This window comes from Panthera onca, chromosome A2 (assembly GCF_046562875.1).
Source record: "Panthera onca isolate mPanOnc1 chromosome A2, mPanOnc1 haplotype 2, whole genome shotgun sequence".
NCBI lineage: Eukaryota > Metazoa > Chordata > Mammalia > Carnivora > Felidae > Panthera > Panthera onca.
This window is the reverse complement of record NC_138340.1, coordinates 26,180,676-26,202,987: the sequence shown is the minus strand read 5'-3', so window position 1 is coordinate 26,202,987 and position 22,312 is coordinate 26,180,676. Positions and strand designations below refer to the sequence as shown.

General features: G+C 53.0%; 2 protein-coding genes across 5 annotated transcripts in view; both read right to left on the bottom strand.

Moving 5' to 3' along the window:
• Positions 1–902: 902 nt before the first annotated feature.
• Positions 903–6,116, bottom strand: LOC132678691 (protein SPMIP1). Its single transcript, XM_060631400.3, has 2 exons — positions 3,652–6,116; positions 903–1,313 (listed from the first exon to the last, which is right to left on the bottom strand). The coding sequence occupies exons 1-2, from the start codon at positions 4,157–4,159 to the stop codon at positions 1,189–1,191; spliced, it is 633 nt and encodes a 210-aa protein (XP_060487383.2). The 5' UTR covers positions 4,160–6,116; the 3' UTR covers positions 903–1,188.
• A 5,338-nt stretch (positions 6,117–11,454) lies between these two features.
• Positions 11,455–22,312, bottom strand: part of FLNB (filamin B) — a 142,666-nt gene continuing 131,808 nt past the window's right edge. For all 4 annotated transcript variants that reach the window (XM_060631394.3, XM_060631395.3, XM_060631396.3 and 1 more), the window contains 4 exons: positions 21,526–21,702; positions 16,628–16,846; positions 15,257–15,460; positions 11,455–13,132 (listed from right to left, as the gene is read on the bottom strand). In XM_060631394.3, coding sequence (XP_060487377.2) covers positions 12,945–13,132; positions 15,257–15,460; positions 16,628–16,846; positions 21,526–21,702 — 788 coding nt within the window. In that variant the 3' untranslated portion in view covers positions 11,455–12,944. The remainder of the gene's footprint in view (positions 13,133–15,256; positions 15,461–16,627; positions 16,847–21,525; positions 21,703–22,312) is intronic.

Below are 22,312 nucleotides of genomic sequence, written 5' to 3'. Positions count from 1 at the left end.
GAGCTGCTAGATCAATGGATGTTACAGTCAATCAAATGGCCCTAGAGGAATCCAGAGGTCCTTTGGTATTTGATTAAATTCAGCAGGCAATTGCCAAGCACCTCTGGTGTGCAAGGCTGCGGTGCAAGTTCCAGCAGAATCGCACGCACACATTGGCCCTTGCTCACACTCTCTGCCTCTTGCTCTTTTGCACTCAAGTACTGTCCCAAAGTTGATGAGGGAAACCCAGGCAAATGAGCTCAAATTGCAGCTTTAAGTGGCCTAGCTCTTCTGTGAAGTTTCAGGGTAAGAGGCAGACCGGGAGAGATACAACTCTCCCAGCCTTCACACATCTAGAAGTCATAGGATATGTTCTCACCAACAGAATGTAACAGGAAGTAACATTTGTCAGTTTCAGGCCAAGGCAGTTAAGAGTGGGCGTGCTGTCTGCGGACTCTCCATCTCTCTTCCCTGGTCCCCAGTTGGATGTAGAAGGACTCAGGGAAGGACTCCAAGGCCCTAGGAGATGGCAGAGCCACCTTATGGGACAGGCCTGGATCCCCAGATCCGTGTGTGGCAGGTGGCCGGTTGAACATCAGACTGCACTGTGTTGTAAGAAATATATCTTTACTGGTTAAAGCAAGTGGGATGTAGTGGCTGTTTGTTACAGCAGCAAAGCAAACCTGACCCATGCAGGCTCTTTGTGGGGTGGGTGGTGAGAGAAACAGCAAGTCAACATGGAAACCACTTCTTCCCTAAACTGTGGGATACACAGGGACCAAGCAATTCTGCTGTGGGTCCCTTTGATAAAATGAAGAGCAAGTAAAGACTGGGAGAGAGTCCCCTCCTCCACTTAGCACCATAATAAGATCTTAGTGAGCCCCTTCCCTGCCCCCCCCACCCCCACCCCCACCACTCTGCTGCTGGAGCACGTGGGAGACCCCACTGTTTCCCCCCAGGAGAGCAGCTAGCACCCTACACGTTGCTGGTGATGGAGGGTTTGGGGGCTCTGCAAGGAGCTGATTCTCTGAGGACATACAAGAGGCAGCAGGTGGGCCACCGTGAATCCCGGAGGGGTGCCCAAGGTAGACAGGAGACAGGGCTGGACACAACAGAGGGAGGGTGGCTGGGGCTGGCAGCATCTCTGCTCGGCAGGGTCCACACAGACGATAGGAAGAAGCAGGAGCAGCTTCTGAACCCCCAGCGAGTTCACATTAGCTGGTCTGTTCGCCGTGGAAAATGGAAGACGCCGCTTTTGATGTAAAAGGTCTTTGTGATGGGCTGGCGCCTGGCATAAGTCGGAGCCCTGGTGTCCTTCATGGCACCTGTGTCCCCTGGAACACAGCAAAGGCCTGCCTGGGGGGGGGCGCCATTCCTCCCCCCAGCCCTAGCCCAACCCAAAGGGCGGAGAGTCAGCAGGGACCCCCTGCCACGACTGCTTGGGTTAAAATAGTGAAATACTTGTGTACAGTTAGGAATAGTGGCTGCCCCTTGTGCTCCCGGATCCCTACCTTAGCTCTCCCATTCCTTCTCAGGGTCTGGTACCTATATGCCACACCTGGCATAGCGTGGGAGCCTCAAGATCCTGCCCAGGATCTGCCCTGATGGGTGGCTCTCAGGTCGTTGTGATTGTTAACTCGTTTGACCCCATCCCTACCCCCAGCTTACTTACCCTTCATCACATTTCTCCCTTTAGTCTAGTGATAGCCCATCCATCCCAGCACTTCAGAGTAAGAACCCCCAGGGTCCTGGCCAAGGCTGCACTAGCTCCCCAAATGCCCACAGGCTGCAGGTCCTATCTGCTGAATTAAGAAGGAGAAGGACAGGGACAAGGAGAATACCAGTTACCATTTGTTGAACACTTCCTATGCGCCAGGCGCTAGAAGGATACTTTCTGTGTGTAAAAGGGCATTCGGGGTTGACCCACTGGGGCCCAGACAATGTCTTCAACTCCTCTTCCCCAAGCTGTTTCCACCCCCAGGATGACGCAGCTCCTGTCTGTAACTGGGCTGGGGAGTGGGGAGAGATGCTCAGCACAAGTTCGGTCATTATTCCTCATCCGTCCCCCAACTGGTTGGGTTAGGGGCATGAGGCCAGAAGCTTACAGAATGTTCCAGAGATTCTAGGAGCAACTATCTGGGACCTTAACCACAACCACTATGGAGGCAAACAGTCTTCCTGTCTTTGCCCTGAACCTAGCACTGCCCTAGTACACAGGGGGCATCCAGAACCATCCAGAACCCCTGGCTCTGATGTTTAGGTTGCTGGATAAAGTACAGGATGGTCAGTTACATTTGAGTTTCAGATAAATGATGAATAATTTTTCAGTAGAGGTATGTTCCATGCCGTATCTAGGACATGCTTCTGCTAAAACATTACTGTTTGCCTGAAACTCAAATAACCGGGCATCCTGTAGTTTATAATTTGCTCCATCTGGTGGCCCTATGCCTGGCAGTGGCTTCACAGGCAGAGGGCATAAATCTGTGGGCTGGAGGAAGAGAGGAGGAGCAGAGAGGACCCATGTGGTGTCTAAGCTGAGACTCACTCTGTGGGCCCAGAGGGTCAGGCCCCTACTCAGAAGAATCTGATGGAATAAAATGCCTTAGAACTCTGTTCAAACCCCTCCCAGCAGGCCTTCCCTGACCACCTGTCTACCACAGGAGCCCCCTCAGTCCCCACTCTTTGTATAGCCTCAACACTCACGTTCTCTGACATATCCTCAGGGACAAAAAGTGCCTCACATATTCAGGTGCTCACTAAACCTTTGCTGAATGACTGAATGAATAAATGAATGAATGAACAAACCAGAATCCAAACCTGGGCCTCCTAATTTCAAACTGAGTCACTCTTTCATGCTTGTTCATTCCCTAGCTCATTTTGGGGCAGAGCTGGGATTCAGTGACTCCAGATCTCCCTGCCTGGGCTGTCCCGAAAGAAAGGATCACATATTGAATGAATGAATGTCTGCCCTGTACCCACCTCATGGGGCTTTTGTGAGGAAAATTTCTGTTCAAGGTGCTTTCCCGTTTGATTTCCCCAAAACTCTGTGACATAGGAAGGAGGTACTGGTGTATTCCCATTTTTCAGATTTGGAAACTAAGGCCCAGAGATGTTAAAGTTCTTGCTTGAGCTCACACAACTCTCAGGTGAAGGACCAGGATTTGGACTTGTACTTCCTGATTCCAAACCAAGGCCTCATTTCCTAGTCCACATTTATTCATTTGTTTATTCGTTCCACCATCACAGCTCCCCCAAGATGGGAGCTGGCAGGGCATTAATAAAATTAACTAAGAAGTCCTGGAACCCACAGGGCTCATTAGGCCAGCTGGATACTCAAGGAATGGTGACTCAGCGGGCCTGGTGCTTTTATAGGCTCAAAAAGCTGTAGAAGTGCAAGGGCGCACTCAAATCTGCCTGGAGGGTTTCAGAGGACTTCCTGGAGGAGGTGACATGTGAAAGTTAGCCAGCAGAGGAAGAGGCAGGAGGCACATTCCAGGTGGAGAGATGAAAATGTGCAAAGGTCAGGAGGTGTGAAGGCGTGTGGCCTTCTGGGAGAAGGGGGAGCCAGAGGGATGTGCTTGTGCGTGTGAGGGGTGAGGAAGGACAGGGCTGGGGAGGAAGACCGGGCCTGCCTACAAAGGCCTGGAGTGGCAAGATGGTGGTGGCCCTTACCCACGTGCCAGCCGTACTCCCAGGATGACAGGATCGGGTACAGAAACTTCTCCTCAGGCTTCTGGCGATGCCGCTCCCGGAGGTACAAGGCCCGGCCTTGGCCATCGTGAGAGAGGCCTTGGAAGAACAACTGCAGGGTGCTGGGGGGAACCTGCCTCATTTCTAAGCCCTCTGGCTTGGGCTGGACTGACGGCCCTTGAGTTGCTCTTTGGGCCTCCCAGACTTTGTTTCCCTTGGGCGACGGGCCCTGGACACCCCCTCCCCCAGACAGCTGATCCCTGACCCCCTTGGACTCTGGCCACCTGACCTGTACCTCCTTGCTCTCAGGGGAGCTGGTGGCAGCCAAGGCTGAGCCGAAGAGGGCCCGCTGGACCCGCTTCCTGGGCGTGGGCCCCCCCTTTAGGTACTTGTGGCCATAGTGGATCTTCCAGGCGACCCGGGCTGCGGCCTCCTTCCGGATGCACTCTTGCCAGCAGGCTTGGTTCTGGGTGGTGCACAGATCCCTCATGGCAGTGAGGGGGAAGGAGAGGAGAGGGAGGAACCATTCTGCCCCGTAGCCCTTCTTGGGCCTGTGTTTGCTCTGCTGGTGTCCATCTCCAAGGATACGTGCAGCCAATGAGGGCTGGGTTGCCAAGGCTGGAGAGGAGGGGCTGGGCCACGTCAGGGGAGGGGGACTAGGGCCACTCACCGGCAATAGGACAGACCAGGCTGGGAAAGGGAGCAGAGGCTGGCCACAACCTACCCAGGGTGCCTGGCAGGAGGCTGTATTCTACCCCAGAGGACTCTTTCCCCCTCATACCCAGAGGGTCCCCGGGAGCTGCACGGGGTACCATAGCCTCTATTCTATTCAGCACACCTACTATGCACAGGCACCCAAGGAGGTCCAAAGAAGGCCCAGTGTGCACCCTCGGGAAGCTCTGGACATTTGGCCGGGGGGTTGCCATGGAAACTCTGGACCCCAGCTCCTCAGGCACAGCTCTGACACTTGATAGCTTCCTGGCATCATTTGAACATCGGAATGACAGCGGGAATTACTTTTAGTATTAAGAGAAAAGCATTAGACCGGGGTGTAAGAACTTGGGACGGTGCCTGCCTGGAGGAAGCGCTCCATGAATGTCACCTGCTGTTTAACAAGGTACTTGTTTCACAAGTACCTGCTAGGTGCCAGCTGCTGGGCTGAGTTCTGTCTGCCTTAAACCATGTTCCTCAGTTGCTGGGGCTCTCGTTAACCTCCTTTCCAGATGGGGGGTGGAGGCCTGCAGAAACAACGTGCCAGCCCTAGGGTGCACCGCTGGGGTGTGCCGGCGCCTACTCTGTGCCGGGCCGTGGGCTGGAGGCGTTACCCAGTGATCCCACTCACTGGAATCCTCACAGTGACTTCCTGGCAGGCTCTCTTCCATCAGTTTTGCAGATGAGGAAACTGAGGCTCAGCAACGTTCATCTGGTTGCACTCCAAATGAATTGACTCCAAAACCCACACCCATTTGAGACAGACACAAAATTCTGCCATAGAATGTGACAGCATCATGCGAGAGGCACAGGGAGCGGGGCACGGGCAGAGGAGGACCCGCCAGTCACCCCGCAGCACCATAAAGTCAGCCTCCAGGATCCTCACACGCTCTGCCTCTCCTACCAGCGTGCTGCAGACATGAGTACCGGTGAGAAGGATGTTACCCATAATGCCCCAGGGCCACTCACCTTTCCACTCTGCTCAGTATGCTCTCATTTATTCATTCAACCAACATTCATTTGCTCTTGACCCTGTTGCCAGGCAGAGCCAGGTACTAAAGGTAGATGAGGAGGAACAGTCCACTTGCTTCCTGTCCTCAGGGTTTCGCAGTCAGCAGGGGAGACAGACTCATAACCAGGGGAGCAGGGAGTTGGGAAGACGATCAGGGAAGGCTTCCTGGAGGAGGTGCCCTTTGCTGGAGACCTGAACCGTGAACACGAGGTAACCAAAGAGTAGGGGCAGAATGTTGCAGGCTGGGACTCCCCCAAAGTAAGAAAGGGTTCGGCTGTCTAGACTGTCCTCTGTCCCTCAGTCTTCCCAGGGGTAAATCGAGGGCAATGAAGAAGTTTGTGGCATTTGGGAAGATTAAGAGCCAGCTGGTTAAGTAGGACAGCCTGGGCCTGGCATATCTCCTCTGGAGCATTCACAACAGTCATCAGTTAATTGTGCAATCACCTTTTTAATCAAAGGTGTCTGAACAGGCCGTAAACACCAACCGTGCTTTCAGTACTGAAGGCGTTTCTGTGTGCCAGAAGCTGCAAGTGAACAAAGCTGACAAAATGTCCCTCCCTCACAGAGCTTGTGCTTTCTGTGTCCTGTCCTGCTCAACCCTGCATCTGTTACCTCCAGAGCACCTCTAGGGGTACTGTCTGGTATACAGTTGGTGCTCAGAAAAAGTGCTCAAGGAAAGGAGGAATAGGCAGACTTCACATTGGTTCTGTTGCCCTGTGGCGTGCGCGGGAAGGACAGAGGGAGGAAAGTCAGAGGAATTGCGGGGTGGGGTGGGGTGGGGGGACGGGGCAGAGATGGGTGTGCCCCTTCCTGGCTTCCTAGACCCGGTGCCTTCCAGACCACAGGGTTGTCTCCCCAGCCGCAGTTCGCGCGTCCGAGGCGACCCCTGGCGGTCACCGCAGTGACGACAGTCGGAGCGGCTATTCTTGACAACAGGCTCTGGCGGATGGCAAGACAGGGGCTGTGCAGCGGGTGGACAGTCACCCCCTAGAGGGTAGTGGGGGGTGGAAGGGTATAAAGGAGACTCTAAAGTACTTCCTTCCAATGGATTCAAGGACAGCCGTTCACCCACAAAGACAGTGCCCACCTGCTAGCCAGGCCCTTGCATGCACAGCACAGCTTCATGGCCTCCTAGATTCAGGCTTTCTGGGTTTTATCACAGCCTTGACCATTACTACCTGTGTGGTGTTGCACAGGTCACATAACCTCTCTGAGCCCTGGGAAATGCCCCTGTAAAAAAGGGGGATAATCATAAGACTTGGTGCCTAGGATTAGTGTTACTTAATTACACTTTATTTTCTCTAGATTTACTCATTCAAACCCATCCAGTAACCTCTGGGAAGGTGTGGGGGCAGCCCCAGACGGGCCTCTGGTCTAGGACTCTGCTAAGGGAGAAGGGTCACTGAAGCCTGGAAACCAGGGGAGGCTGGGAGGTGAGCTGGGGCCCTCCCGGGTGCACCCGACTCACATAGTTCTCCTCTCACCTTTCTGACCACTATCCCAGGCCACCAAAGACCCCCTCTGCTCCTAGTGCTGCCATTGGCCATGCCATCCACTCCCACTGATGACTCCCAACCCACTTTCCAGTGCTGGGCTCTGTCCCCAGGCCAAGTGCCTCTCCTATTTGTACTTACTTGTGTCCTTGAAGTAGCCCCTCCTGGATTTAAGCTCTCTGCACAGAAGAACCCTCTTGAACACCTTTCACCAGTAGTAGTAATTTTATGAATTCTTATCATGTACTAGACACTAATATGTTTTTTACATTCATTTTGTCAGTTAACCCTCAGGGTGCGAGTCACCCTGCCTGCCTCAGAACACTGTATGGGGTAGGTTCTATTACCCCATTTCACTGGAGAGAAAACAGAGGCTGTGAGTTCTTTGAGAGTAAATGATCTGCTAGAGGTCAGGGCAGGGTGGGATTTGAACCTGCTGGCCAAGCTTTGAACCACCATGCTTAACAAATTCCCCATGAGCCCCTTTCCCCTCATTGAGGTACCCCTTTCACTTTGCCTGGGGGAGCCGAGTCTCCCCAACACACTCAGGCAGCTCCTCTTCCAGCAGCTCTGGGTGGGGAAGGATTTGGCCTGTCAGTTGGAGGATGGTTGTACTGGGAGATCTTTCTGGAGGTTAATCTTAGAAAGGAAGTTTTCTACTTTCCCATTGTACGGATGAGGGCACTGAGACAGAGAGGCTTCTTGGAGGAGGTGCCCTTTGAGATCTGAACTATGAATGTGAATTGGCCAGGCAAAGAGTAGAGGAAGAATGTTCCAGATTGGGTCTCCCAGTCTGCAGGGCAAGAAATGGTAAGGCTATCTAGACTGCTCTCTGTGCCTCAGTTTTCCCAGCTGTAAAATGAGGACTATAAAGAAGTTTGGGATATTTGGGGAGATTAAGAGCCAGCTGGTGTCTGAGCCAGTAAGCCGCAGACCTGGGATTGGTGTCTGGACTTGAACCTGCAGCACCTGACCCACTGCTTTCTGAGTGTTTCTCACACACCAGGATACTCTGCTGCCACAACGCCCAATGCCGGAGGCTGGCATTTCCGGGGCGTGGCGCTGCTTCCAAGATTTCCTCTTTCTCAGGGACCACCCCACCAGCGTTCAGCATCAGCTTTGCTCTAAGAACGTCAGTGGCGACTGGGAGAGGCATCCTGATGTCTTGGGAAGGCGGTGGTTATGGCAGAGGGAGTTATGTGGTCAGTACAAGGCTCCAAGACTCTTTCATCTTTGAGCTTTGTCCTTGGGGAGATAAGCAAGTCTGAAACACGTAACACCCTTGGGTGTGAGCCACAGGCCAGGCTCGTAAATCCCCTATCTCCTGCCTGCCTGCTTTGGAGAGCTCTTGAGGGAGAGAGAAGGGGCGTGGGGTGGGCCACCCTAAATTCCTTGCATGTGAGTTGGTCCCCTGTGGGCTCAGGGACCCAGACAAAAGACTTATCACAAAGCAAAAAGGATCCCTTTGTTTAAGAGATTCCTCCCACCATGTTTGGTCAGCATCCTTAGGACAAAGCTGGAGCGAAAACATCCAATTCGGGCTTGCCTTGAGCGATAGGACATTTTTACTCCCTCTTCAAGTTATGATTTGCTATTGTGAGGAGGAAAAAATTTAGCCAAACAAGATGTGCTTCTTTCTGGGAGAGAGTTTTCAGTAGTGAAATGCCCTGATTACAAAGCCCCTTCCCCCTCCAAGTTAATGGGGATTTGAAAAGATTCCATTCCTCTCCTAGACCTTGCTTCCATCATGCTGAGCATTAAGCCCAAAGAGCACTTAATGAGTTTGTTCCCCATTTTAAAGTACAAACTTGGGTGTGTGTGTGAGGGGGCGACAAGGATCAAGCCCTCATTTTGCCATTTACGTTTATTCTGCTAATTTTTAAGGCTGTGCAATTTTTCGGGGAAATTAAATCCTGACTCATTTTACACCAAACTCATCGAGAGGTGGCTTTCAAGGCCCCTTTGAAGTCTTAAGACCAGACATACGGTTAAGGGCCCACGTGCCCATAAGTGTATTGGAAACAGACATGTTAATAAAATGTTTCCTTTTTGGCAGCAGGGAGAGGAGGCTTGAGGAGGGCTTCCAAGGGTTGCCAGGGGAAAGTGGATGAGGAAGAGGCAGGCATCGGGGCTGAGAAGGGGACAAGGCCTTCACTGGGTTGAGGTTTCTGCAGGTCAACTGTCAGTGCTGTCTGCTCTAACCACTAAAGACTGACGGCCCAGTCAGCTCCTGACAGGAAAGGGGCAGAATCAACAGGTGAAAGTCAGAAAGGGCCCGGTACCCGTTCGAGGTCGAGTTTCAAAGTCATCGAGGCGTTTGCACAAACAACAGCCCATTGCCACGGCAGCAAGTCCAGGTGCAATAAGAGTGCCCTGTGGCTCTGGCCATTGACCAACAGAGAGGTGCACAGCACGTGAGTTGTGTGGGACGTAGTGGGTGGGACCCGCCGGGGCAGCACCAGGTGCGGCCTTGTATGAGGAGTTGGTCACAGAGCAGTAGTGAAGACTCACAGCCCCCAGTGAGATTTCATGTGATCCTCACAATGAAAGGGGAGGCAACCTCCCCAAGGCCACACAGCCACTGAATGGCTGAGCCAGTGTTCAAACTCCACCTGATGCCAAAGTTCAGCAGTTAACATATAAATGCTGCCTCCCCAGCAGAAACCAGCCGGACTTCACCGTCTGTCCCCCTGTGCTCCTCTGCGGGCAAGGTCAGCATCATTAGGCAGAGTCTGGACAACCCCCAAAGCCCACCACCCCCGTGGGAGTTCGGGAGCAGTTATTCCCAACACAGGCCCACAGATAAGGGCGCCCCCTCCAAAAGGAGAGGCAAAAGAAGACCTTTCCTCCAACCTTCCTCCCACCTCTCAGAGGGAAACAGGCCTCCGTCCTGGTCAAAAATGAGGTGCCAGTGATGAGGGAGCTTGGGGGCAAGCTGAGAGCAAAATACAGTTCTGCCCCCCCACCCTGCTGCCCCCGGTGGAATATGTGTGATATTCCTCGGACACTCCTGGCTACCCAAGAACAAAGGAAAGGGGTTTAAGTGCTTGCCATGGTGATGTGGGAAACCAAGGCAAATGAAAAACTAAATTCCCTTACTGCCTGCAGCCCACTGACAGTTCCTTGAGATGGTAGAGTGACCTTCCTCTAGGAGCTCAGCTGGATGATGACACTATGCCAGGATCGAAAGAGAATCTTAGCTTAACATTATCCCAACCCCGAGGATCCTGTAAGACTACTTCCTTTATCTCAACTGCCCCAAGATATATGCTGGCAATCATACTCCAAGCTTATGGCCCCCAGTATACATCTGAAGAGTCTCATGACTGAGGTTTTATTAAATGGCAATAAATGGTGTTTCCGAAGCAACTGCTAGCCCCTCAAGGTCCTGGAAACCTTCCTTCCAGAATTCCTTAGAGACATACTCTGTCCCTGACCCCCTCCCAACCTGAGAGTATATAATGAGTTACGCATCACAACCCCAGTGCAGCTCTTTCTACCCATGGGTCCTGTCTCCACGCTTTAATAAAATCGCCTTTTTGCACCAAAGATGTCTTCAAGAATTCTCTCTTGGCCGTCGGCTCCGGATCCCACAAGCCCATCACCGCAAAACTTCATCAGCAGGAAGAAACCCACCAAAGGATCCAGTGTTCCTTCCCTGCTTTTCCCTTCACTCCTCACCCCCAATGGAAGGCTGGGGGGCCGAGCAGGGTCTTCCAGAGGCTTATCTGGGGGCTCCTGGTGCCATTCCTTCTGTGTTCCTGCTCCCAGAGGTATAACCAGGGAGGTGGGGCTCCCACACTGGGGAGAGAAAGGCCAGGGCCTAGGGTGAGCCCCACATGAGCCTTGACACTACGAACATGTCCATACAGCACCAGAGCTGGTATCCACACTGTAAAGTGGTGTCACAGGAGTGCCGTGAGGGTGAGCAGGAGGTCAGGGGGCTAGGTATCCCAGGCATAAAGTCAGGCACAAGCTCCTCCTAGCAGAAGCAGCAGGGAGAGGAAGACACTAACACCAAACACAAACCCTGTTGTCCAAGGGCAGTCGGGACAACAGATGACAGAGCTTCTTGTTTGAGTGAAATCCCTGAGATGACGGTTTTCTCGTGTCATCAGGAAAAAGGCTTTCTTTCCTAGAGGCTGTGTTGGTGTCGAGACCCAGTGTGCCCCTTCCCCAGTGCCCTCACTGCCAGGCCCAGCCTGTCTGTCTGGCCTCTCCTGATGAGATATTCCCAGCAGGGCTCACAAAGAAGCAAGCCATCCCCCTGCAAAAAGAGGCAAGGCTTGGGGCACCTGGGTGGCTCAGCTGGTTAAGTGTCCGACTCTTGATCTCGGCTCAGGTCACGATCTCCCAGATCTCCCCGCTTGTGAGTTCAAGCCCCGCATCAGGCTCTGTGCCGACAGCATGGAGCCTGCTTGGGATTCTCTCTCTTGCTCTCTCTACCCCTCCCCAACTTCCATGCGCCCCCCCCCCCCCACCAAAATGAATAGATACACCTTTACAAAAAGGCACGTTGAAACAAGTTGTTAATCTGTGTCCTTTCCACCAGGGGTTGGCAAGAGCTGGTCAGAGACTCAAACCTTTTATTCAGAAACACCACCCTCCAAGAACACTAAGGAAGCCTGACAGAGCAAACATTTAATAAGTTATAAGATACAATTTACAGTTGGCTTTTGATTCCAGTTTTGCTTCCACATCCCAGTTTCCAAAACCTGTGGCCCTTTCACATTAGGCTTCAGGCTCCTCCGGTTTCTAACAGGGGGGCTATTGCCAACACTTGCCCCCAGCTGCTACATCCTGGTGACTGTCCCCCACCTCGCTCCCTGTCCCACCCACGGAGGCACTTGTGACAACAGCAGCCACTTCCTTAGGACCAAATCAACAAAGTCTGCCTGCCCAGACCACACCACCCATCCGGGCCCTGAAGTCAGGCAGTGTTCCCCAAACGCTTTAACTTTATTCCAAAACCAGCTCAGATCTGCAGGAAGGGGTGCAAAATGCCTTACACCCCATTTTTGGAGCTTTGCACCTGCACAATGCTGTCTAAACAGCCTCGGATGTGATCAGGGCCAAAATGAATACAAAGCCACCGAGAGCTGCGTAGCTGTCCTATTTCTGCCCAATGGTGAAAGACCACCGAGGAGCCACCACCGCCCTTCCCATCTCCCCCGCAAAGGTCAGCAGGAGTTTCATTCTTTCCTTCTATAATTATTTTCCAGAAGTGATCCCAGGGTTGACTGGAGGTGGGTGGGGAGTGTCGTGTCCTGTGACAGGCCTCTGTGTCTGAGGGCGCTGACACAGTGACCCACCTGTGGTCATTTCCAACGTGTTGGCAAGACTCATCAGACTGACAAACAGCTGGAGTGTGTGGTTAAGCCACTGCAGAGTTTCCTTGGACCCAGCGACTTTAGTGGCCTTTAAAGACAAAAGCAAAAACGTGGCTGCCAAGATGGGCACATGTTACAACTTTGCAGGAAAATAAACACTCAGCATAATGGGAGGAGAGGCACGAGGAAGCATTGAGGCCAGCGCACTCGCTGCCCTTGGCCAAGTGTGGAAAGGCCACGGATGGGCGTGGGGGTGGAGGTGAAGAGTGCTGAAACGATGGCATCTGCCTAAGAGCCTTGTATGTGACACGGGCACTGGGAGAGATGAAGCTGGTTTTAAGTCTTCTTTTCTAAATGACAGCCTACGCTAGGTCGCCTCTTTCCCCTCGTCCCTCCCCACCAGTCTCGTTTCATTTTGTGTCACAAACTGGCAAGCCAATTTCATTTTCCAGAAACGTCAGTCTTGCGGGTGATCTGTGCCCCCAAGAGGTCCGATTTGAACCGAGTGTACATGGAAATCTTCTCAGCCCATTGAATGAGTTTGCATTTCTTAAAATTCCCCAACACGTCCCTAAGGAGTCAAGTCTAGGACTTATTTCTGAAGGCACTTTTTTCAGGATGGGGGTTCAGACCCACAAACAGGCTGGAGGAAACTTTGTATAAAACAAGTTACAAACAAGCAACAAAAGCAACCACCAGAACTCCTCCCAGGATTTGATGAGAACTGTTTTAAGGCACTGTGACGTGGAAGGGGCTGCCGGGGATGTGTTCCTCTCCCCACTTCACGGCCAGAACATAATCCCCCTTCTCCTTGACAACGTATGTGACATTGTATTGTTGGTTGCCCACATGCTTCATGGAGACCTCTTCGCAGGGGGTGGTTGGTCCATGGACACCAATCAGCAGCATGTTGGAACCTGGGAGGCAGCGAAAGGTGGTTACTCTGTCAGGATGCATCACAGAAGGCAGAGGAAGGGGAGGGGATATGGGAGCCCAAAGGAAAGGTACCAGTGGCAATTATGAGCATAAATTCATAGAGCACAATGGCCCGGGCTCAAATCCTGCCCAGCTGGGTGACTGCCTAGCTGGGTGACCTTGGATGTGGAACTTTACCTCTCTCTGCCTTAGCTTGCCCATCTGTAAACAGATGCTAGCACCTACCCCATGGGCTTGTTGTGAGGTTTACAGTAGTTAGATGTGAAGCCCTTAGCTTGTAGCAAGGGCTACAGAAGTGATGGCTACTCTGATCTCATTTATTCTCATAAAAAACTTAAGGAAGGTGCCTTTATTACTCCCATTTTAAATAATAAGAAACTGACTTTTAGAAAGAGACTTCTAAACTTTTCCGGGATCACATGGCTAAATTTGGGGAAGGAAGGAAGGAAGGAAGGAAGGAAGGAAGGAGAGAGGGAGGAAGGAAGGGAAGGAAGGAGGGAGGGAGAGAGGGAGCAAGGAAGGAAGGGAGGGAGGGAGAGAGGGGGGAAGGAAGGAAGGGAGGGAGGGAGGGAGGAAGGAAGGAAGGGAGGGAGGGAGGGAAGGAAGGGAGGGAGGGAAAGAGGGAGGAAGGAAGGGAGGGAGGGAGAGAGGGAGGAAGGAAGGGAGGGAGGAAGAAGGGAGGGAGGGAGGCAGAGAGGGAGGAAGGAAGGGAGGGAGGGAAAGAGGCAGAGAGGGAGGAAGAGAGGGAGGAAGGAAGGAAGAAGGGAGGGAGGGAGAGAGGGAGGAAGAGAGGGAGGGAGAGAGGGAGGAAGAAGGGAGGAAGGGAGGGAGAGAGGGAGGAGGGAAGGGAGGGAAAGAGGGAGGAAGGGAGGGAGGAGGAAGGGAGGGAGAGAGGGAGGAAGAAGGGAGGAAGGGAGGGAGAGAGGGAGGAAGAAGGGAGGAAGGGAGGGAGAGGGAGGAGGGAAGGGAGGGAGGGAAAGAGGGAGGAAGGGAGGGAGAGAGGGAAGAGGAAGGGAGGGAGGGAAAGAGGGAGGAAGGAAGAAGGGAGGGAGAGAGGGAACAAGGAAGGGAAGGAGGGAGAGAGGGGGGAAGGAAGGAAGGGAAGGAGGGAGGGAGGGATGAAGGAAGGGAGGGAGGGAGGAAGGGAGGGAGGGAGGGAGAGAGGGAGGAAGGAAGGGAGGGAGGGAGGGAGGGAGGGAGGGAGGGAGAGAGGGAAGAAGGAAGAAGGGAGGGAGGGAGAGAGGAGGAAGGAAGGAAGAAGGGAGGGAGGGAGGGAGAGAGGGAGGAAGGAAGGAAGAAGGGAGGGAGGGAGGGAGAGAGGGAGGAAGGAAGGAAGAAGGGAGGGAGGGAGAGAGGGAGGAAGAGAGGGAGGGAGAGAGGGAGGAAGAGAGGGAGGGAGAGAGGGAGAAAGAAGGGAGGAAGGGAGGGAGAGAGGGAGGAGGGAAGGGAGGGAGGGAAAGAGGGAGGAAGGGAGGGAGGAGGAAGGGAGGGAGAGGGAGGAGGGAAGGGAGGGAGGGAAAGAGGGAGGAAGGGAGGGAGAGAGGGAAGAGGAAGGGAGGGAGGGAAAGAGGGAGGAAGGAAGAAGGGAGGGAGGGAGAGAGGGAGGAAGGAAGAAGGGAGGGAGGGAGAGAGGGAGGAAGGGAGGGAAGAAGGAAGGAAGAAGGGAGGGAGGGAAGGAGAGAGGGAGGAGGAAGGGAGGAGGGAGGAGGGAGGAGGGAGTAGTAGAGCCAAGTTTCCAGCCCAGATGTGCTAGAAGCCAGAACCTAGGCAACTAATCACTGACACCCAAATAAATACCCAAGTTCAAACTGCAGTTAAAGCAATTATCGGCACAGAAGGAGCCAGATCATTGATTCAGTTTGCCCATCTGTAATGGGGATAATGCCACCCTTCCTGTCTATCTTGAGAGCATCTGAAAGAATCAAGAGGCAACAGAGAGGAAAATCACTTAAAAACACTAAGTGCAGGACAATGGGGTGATGAACAAGGTTACTTCCAAGTGGCTGGGTGGCAGGGGTAGGTGGGCACTGCAGGGAAGACCCAAGTCAGCACAGGGTGCCCGGCCTGCCTCCACCCCGACCCTTGAGCGGGACCGGGCTACCTACCGGCTTTGCTGCAGTCCACCAAGAAGGAGCTTTTCTGGCCCACAAAGGCCTTCGAGAGCCCTGCCCCCTTGGAGGTCACCTTGCTGGCGTCCGAGGAGGCCTTGGGGATGGCGCTATAGCAGGTCTCTGTGGATGACCTGGTCACCGACTCCACCAGAATAGATGAGGTCTCGTTGGCTGAGCCAGGGCTGACCAGACGCTGGCCTAGGACGTGGAAGGGAGGGAGGGAGAAGTGAACGGCCAGAGCAAGTGGGTCCTCTCAGCTGGAAGAGGTGAGCACCCCAGGCAGAAGCCCCAGGAAAGTCCACGCACCCCAACAGCTGGATCCAAAAGCCACCACGTCCTCATCTCACCCCAACACCTGAATCTAAACATCACCATTTCCCCATCTCACACCCACAATGTCCTCCAAATCCCAGAAATTCCTCCCACATAGCCTCCTGCCACTCGGCAGGATTCACTTCTTTCCATTTATATAGATATAAAATACTCTATGTATAAGCAATGTGAAAGCAACATTACCCGCTGGGGAGAACATATAACAAAATACCAAAAATGGTTCTCTCTGCGTGTGAGAGGATGATTTTTCTATCCGAATCTTCTAATTTTTCTGCAATGAATCTATACTATGCCTATAACCGTGAACCAAGTAGAGACACGCAGAAGGGATTTACCGCAACATTTACGGTGATTACCTTGGGCCCTGGGCTGTAGGGTGGTTTTGACTCGTATTTTTTCTAGTGTTCTGAAGGACCACATTTTTATAAACTTAATAAAACCTTTGATTATTTTAAAGATAAAGGTTAGATGAGGCACCTGGGTGGCTCAGTCGGTTAAGCATCCAACTTCGGCTCAGGTCATGATCTCATGGCTCGTGAGTTCAAACCCCATGTCGGGCTCTGTGCTGACGGCTCAGAGCCTGGAGCCTGCTTCAAATTCTGTGTCTCCCTCTCTCTGCCCCTCCCACGTTCACGCCCTCTCTCTCTTTCTCAAAAATAAACAAACATTAAAAAAAATTTTTTTTAAATAAATAAAAGTAAAAGAAATAAAGGAATTTTTCAGGTCTCGAAGATTTCAAATATGTAAATATTTCTTTTCTGTCAAAAACAGAAAATATGATTTTTCAACTTCTACACTCCTACTCTGCCAACTTATTTTGTAGCAGGCTGACGCCAGTACCTACCCCATGGGCTTCTAAAGGTGTTTACCCCCCTGAACGTGTCCTACCATTTCTTTATATTCAAGAGTCAACGTTAGATTCAACGTATCTAAAATTACCCAAAGTTTCTAGTATCAAGTAACTCTGTTGACAATCTGACAAGACAAGCTCCACAGAGAAAAAGAGTAACTTCAAAGCTGTTTGCTTGTTACCTGTCACCTTGGCCTTGAAAGGACTGCCCACAATGTGGTTGGGCCCGCCATATTTGACACCAATCAGGTAGTTTCCAGGAGCCATGGGGGTGTACATGACTTTGTACCCTTCTGGGGTTTCCTGGCAATCCATTTTAACCTTGGAGGGTCCTTCAATGGTGACAGATAATGTCCCTGGCCCTGCTCGGGTGGTGTTGATGAAAAATTCAGACTGGATACCTGGGAGAAAGGAAAAGGGAATGTCTTACTGATGGTTTGGAGGGATGAGGGGGTGTGGTGTGCAGAGCTTTCCCAGGGGCAGAGAAGCAGTGGCGGGGACACACATAGGTTCCCTCACGGGGGCGGGGGCGGGGGGGACGGGGGGGCGAGTGGCAGGGAAACCCCTGGTACTAGCTCTGAGCTCCTGACACGGAGGGCCTCAGGCCCTGGGGGCGGTAACTCCCTTTCCAAGGCGGAGGCAAGAGTGTGGCTGACATTTCGCCCACCAGCACCAACAGCCAGGACACCCTGTTCTCTCCTCTGGTCACGAGCAGTGGCTGAGAGCAAGAAGCCCGAGCCATCCTTGTGGGTCTGAAGCACTGTTTCAGCTGCCAGGGCCCAGCCCTGCCTCCAGTGGGTGGGGGATGCGTGGGCCCCTCTGACCTTTCCTCTCTCCTCTGCGTGGACTGGAGAAGCTGAGCAGGCCCAGCATCTCCTTCTTCTCCGGCAGGATCCTTGCCCCAGGCTCCATGCTGAAGACCGGGGCAGCTGCTAGGATCTGCCAGCCCCCCACTTTGCCACGAACACCAGCAACAAGAACAGGGCCAAAACCAGCAGCTCCCGCTAACTGAGCTACACTTGCACCACTCAGGCTCCAGATCTCATACTAAGCATCATGTTAGGTGCCCAGTGATTCCTGTTTGACAAATGACAGGGACTCAGGGAGGTTCAGGCACTTGCCAGTCAGCGCTGCAAACCAGCCTGTGTGGCTCTGGAGCCTCTTGACTGGCTGGGGGACCTCCTGCACAGACATCCTGCCTTGTGATGAAAGAAGACCTGAGCCGACCAGTGACCATGCTGGCATTCCTGCCTGAGCCCAATGCCCTGCAAAAGTCCCCACTCCAGCAGGCCCTTTGCAGTCCAGAGAGGGGAGGAGGTGGTGGGTGAGGGCTGCCAGCTACATCGCCCTCTATGGGCCATCCCTGGTACAGCATCCTTGTGCTGGGCAGTGCTTTTTCCAGAGCCCTAGATGCCACCCCAGCTGGGAACTATTTTGGTTTAATTATAGCTCCTAAGCCAGAGAAAGAATTATTGTTCTGGCTATCAATAAGACAAAGGCGCTGCTATCATGCAACCCCCAAACACACAAACCCAGCTGCTTCTGGAAGCTCCTGAGGCTCCTGTCCCAGGCGCAACTCCCCCACCCCCAACTATCTCAATCTTATTTCTGAACTGTAGAGCCAAGAAGCCTCTCATGCAGCAGCTGCAGAGCGAGGCTGTGTGGGGAAGGAAGGGGTGTTGATCAACAAGGGGACGGCATTTCCAGGAAGTAGCTGCAAGGCAATGATAAGGAAAAGATATTTTTGAAGTAAAGATGAAAAGACCTGGCTGTAGTGAAGCCCCACCGATTTTAACAAGTTGCTCGGTTCCTGAGAAAGATCCGTGAATCCTGGCTGTGAGGGCTCAGAAAGACAGGGGAGCTGAGGTGGGAAAAAGCAACTAAGGAATCGCAGGGCAAGAGCTACCTGGAACAACCTATCGGGCAGGCTCCTTCATTAATCCCATTTTACAGGAAGGAAGTGGAGATTCGGTGAGGTCAAATCTCTTGCGCCAAGTCACACGGCTGGGGAATTGCAGAGCTGGGATGTAAACACAAGATCTGCCCAGCCTGGACCTAAGGCACTTGCCTGAGAGAAGTCAGGAGAAAGAGAATCCACACGCAGGAGTCCCTCTGTCCACTGCCTCCAGCTAGAACCAATACGTACCCCAAACGTCTCGGGCATAGCAGTCCTCCCCCCCAACCCCGCAGATGCACGGCTGAGTTCTTGTGAGTTCAGTGCATGTTTACTGCAGCGCTACTCCATCGTGAAGGTGGGCGAGGGGTCCGGGGAGGGAAGGGGGCTCTTCCGATCCCCCTCGTGCACCCTGCTGATGCTGGAGCCTTTCAGGCTGCTCTCCCAATCCGGAGTGTCTAGAACTCCCTGGTCTAACTCTTGACCTCTCAACTCCTCTGCAACAGAAAGTCCCACCCCAAATTCATCACATTCCCCTGCTCCAAAACCTGCAGAATGGGCCATTTCAAGCTCACGCCAAAAGATACAGCAAGCCTACCCATAAAAACACAGAGAGTTTGCTTTTTTCTGAAGGTCAGGATGCCAGGCCCTCTAGCAGCCAAGCATAGATACCTTTTCATTCCATGCACACTACAGCTGTGTAATCTTGGGATGGATATTTGGGAAAAGGCTTGGGAGCAGGAGGGCTAGAAAAACAAGACGCCCTCCCCTTGACAAGAGCAATATTTACACAGGGTTCAAAACAGGCCTGCTCTGTACCTCTCCCTCCTGGCTGGGAGTTTCCCTGCAAGACGGGCCCCTTCTCTCAGTGGCATCTAGCGCTTGCAAAGCACAGCCTGAAACCCAAGCTCCCGAGAAGTCATGCGAACAGCCAAGAGGAAGCAGGAGAGGCCCGAGTGCAGCAGGTGTGACCCAGCAGGAGGGTGAGGTGGCTGCTGGCAGCTGCAGGAGACCTCAGTGGCTGCTGTGGGACCTGGACCAAGGCATGCATGGTTCCAAAGGCCAGGAGGGCCCCACATGGTCTTTAATGGTGTGTGGTTTGCCGGGGACCAAACGCCTGCACTACTGCCCGGGAAACGTTCCAGGGCAGCTGGGAGAACAGGGGTCCTGGTTTAGGATACCCCACAAATTGGGCCACAGGTGCAGTCACTACCTCTGAGCGAGCCAGCCACTGAGAGAGGCAGCAAAGCACCGGGGTTAAGGGCATAGGCTTTGAGTCATGGACCTGGACTGACTCCTGGTCCTGTGCTCTTTCAGCTAAGTAAGCTTAGGGAGTGACTCAACGTTTCTGAGCCTCACTTTCCTCATCTGTAAAATGTAATGGCTTAGGGTGAAGTGTTACCATGCCTCCTATAAGGGGCAAGCTGCTGGCCCAGAGTTCAGTGTGGAGGCAGACTGGATGGGCCTGGGGAGTCCAGAAGCACTTACACCACCCCTGTGGGTGGTTCTGACGAGGCTACTGCTTTGACCAGAGTTCTGGGGTGGCATGCCAGCCCGTCAGTCACTCCTGCACCTGGGCAGGGCCCCTTGGCCACTTAAGACACTGGCTCCCTAGGGCTGGATGCCAAGTAACTACAGCCACTCATCCCGTCGCCCAGTGGGAGGCAGGTCTGCTCTAACCCCCTCGCAGCATCGGGGGAGACTAGATCAAAATGCATACACATGAGGGACTCAAGCCTGGGACTGGGCTGCCTTCCAAAGGCCCAAAGTAATACCCAGTGCAGGGGTGCCTGGGTGGCTCTAGTCGGTTAAGCGTCCAACTTCAGCTCAGGTCATGATCTCATGGTTTTTTAATTCAAACGCTGCATCAGGCTCTCTGCTGTCAGCACAGAGCCCGCTCCAAATCCTCTGTCTGCCCCTCCCCTGTTCACGCACTCTCTCTCAAAAATAAAAACATGAAAAAAAAAAAGTAACACCTAGTGCAAACTGTGTCCCAGTGAGTCTGTGTCTACGGACATGTCCTGCAGAGAAGTGTGACTGGATAAGCTCCCCATGCTGGCACTCCATACCAGTGACCCACCCAATGCCCACCTGTAGGTTCATGGTATGAACACTAACTGCAACCATTACAAGGCGGGTAGATCTGTGTTTTGACACAGAAAGTTCTTTAAGATGTCAAGTGAGGGACACCCAGGTGGCTCAGTCGGTTAAGCATCCGATTTCAGCTCAGGTCATGATCTCACTGTATGTGAGTTCGAGCCCCGCATCAGGCCCTGTGCTGACAGCTCGGAGCCTGGAGCCTGCTTCGGATTCTGTGTCTCCCTCTCTCTCTGCCCCTCCCCCACTCGCACTCTGTCTCTCTCAAAGATAAATAAACATTAAAAAACAAAAGATGTCAGGCGAAAAATGTTGTACAATATGTGCAACAAGATTGTTTCTGTAAAATAGAAGCAAAACGATATGCTACCTTCTTAACAAATGAACCAGCTAAGCAACCAAGCGACCAAGCATGAGGACATCAGAAGGTCCTCCCCAGAACTGCCAGTGGTGTTTCCTTTTGTTCTATATGGAGGGAGGGAGAAGCAAGGAGACGGAGCCAGTCCCGTTTCCATATGTCTTAGCTGCCTGTCTCTTCCACAGTCAAACGTGTTCCGTCCATGGCAAAGACTAAAAACAAATCGTAACAAGCCCAAAGAGCTCTAGAGCTCTGCCACCATCTTTTCTCCTTCTCTGTTAGGACCAGAAATTAAAAGGAGGAGGCTATGACAGGTCCTACTGTCGATTCAAGGTTGTTTCTGGGAGCCCAGGGACTGTGTGATGGAACCAATGGTAGGAGACCTCCCAGGAGGCCCATTACACACACTGAGTTCGGTGCAAAGAAACCCTCAAAAGGAAAAGATGGGGTGCTGCAATCCATCATGATCAGTGTCCCGGCCCTGAAGTCAAGGCACGAGGCCAAGGAAGACAGGCAAAGCATAGCAAACAGTAATGAGGTTGATAACACGGTCATCAAGGCCTTGCTCCGGACTTATTGTGGGCCAAACCACACGTCCCAAAACAACCCTGGAGAGCAAGGGCCCCAAGTGCACATTACTGCAGCTTCCCTGAGGAGAGTGTGGAGAAGGCTTCCCGAAGCTTGATGAGCGCCCGCTGGCTCAGAGACGAGAGGCGGAGGTAGTGTGTTACCTGTGGTGCCCCCCTCGAGCCCCGCGCCATAGGCAGACACCAGGGCAGGGTTCCCCGCCTGTCCAGGCTCCCCGACGCGCACTTTGAAGGGGCTTCCAACCACGTGGCTCCCGTTGAACTTGACATCGATCGTGTGGATGCCATTCTCGTGGGGGATGAAGCGAACGGCATACTTATCTAGGAGAGCGAGCAAAGCACAGGGTAAAGCCGAGGACGCAAACACTACCACGCGAGGTGAGGACGATGGATGGAAGGCCAGCCTGAGATGGTGAATTTTAAACCATAAGACAACAGCTCTACTGGAAGCCTGGCACCCAGTATGTTGCATTTCAAAACCAGATGGGGGCCTATTTCTGTGTCCCTTGTCAACCCTTTGGGAAATGCATCCAAATCTCCAATTCTAGGTTTCATCCTCTCTGGTGTCTGTCTCAGGAGACTGCTTTATGAAAAGCTCACTTCTCACAGAGTTGCTCTACTTGGCCACTTGAAGGGGAAAAAAGTTGGTTCCAACCGGCATTAATGCTTCTGAATTAAGCTCTAAGCTAGCAGGTGCCCCCCGCCAGGGCAACAGCCAGGTTTTTCACCGTGTGTTTGGGTCACGGCATGTGGCAAAATAATCTGTCAACTGAAATGGACACGGAGAATATCCATCCGCCATGCACCGCCTGAACACCCCTTCCTCCATGAAGCCCTCCCACCTGGGAGGCAGACCTGTTCTCCCCCCAACTCTCCAGATGTCTACCTTCACTGTACATGTGGCAGGGCACACAGCAAATGCCCAATAAAG

Excerpts from the sequence above, each read along its gene's own strand:
- LOC132678691 (XM_060631400.3), bottom strand. The coding sequence starts at position 4,159 with ATGAGGGATCTGTGCACCACCCAGAACCAAGCCTGCTGGCAAGAGTGC. Across the intron at positions 1,314-3,651 it reads GGAGTACGGCTGGCACGTGG|GGGACACAGGTGCCATGAAG; the intron begins GTAAGGGCCACC and ends GCTGTGTTCCAG.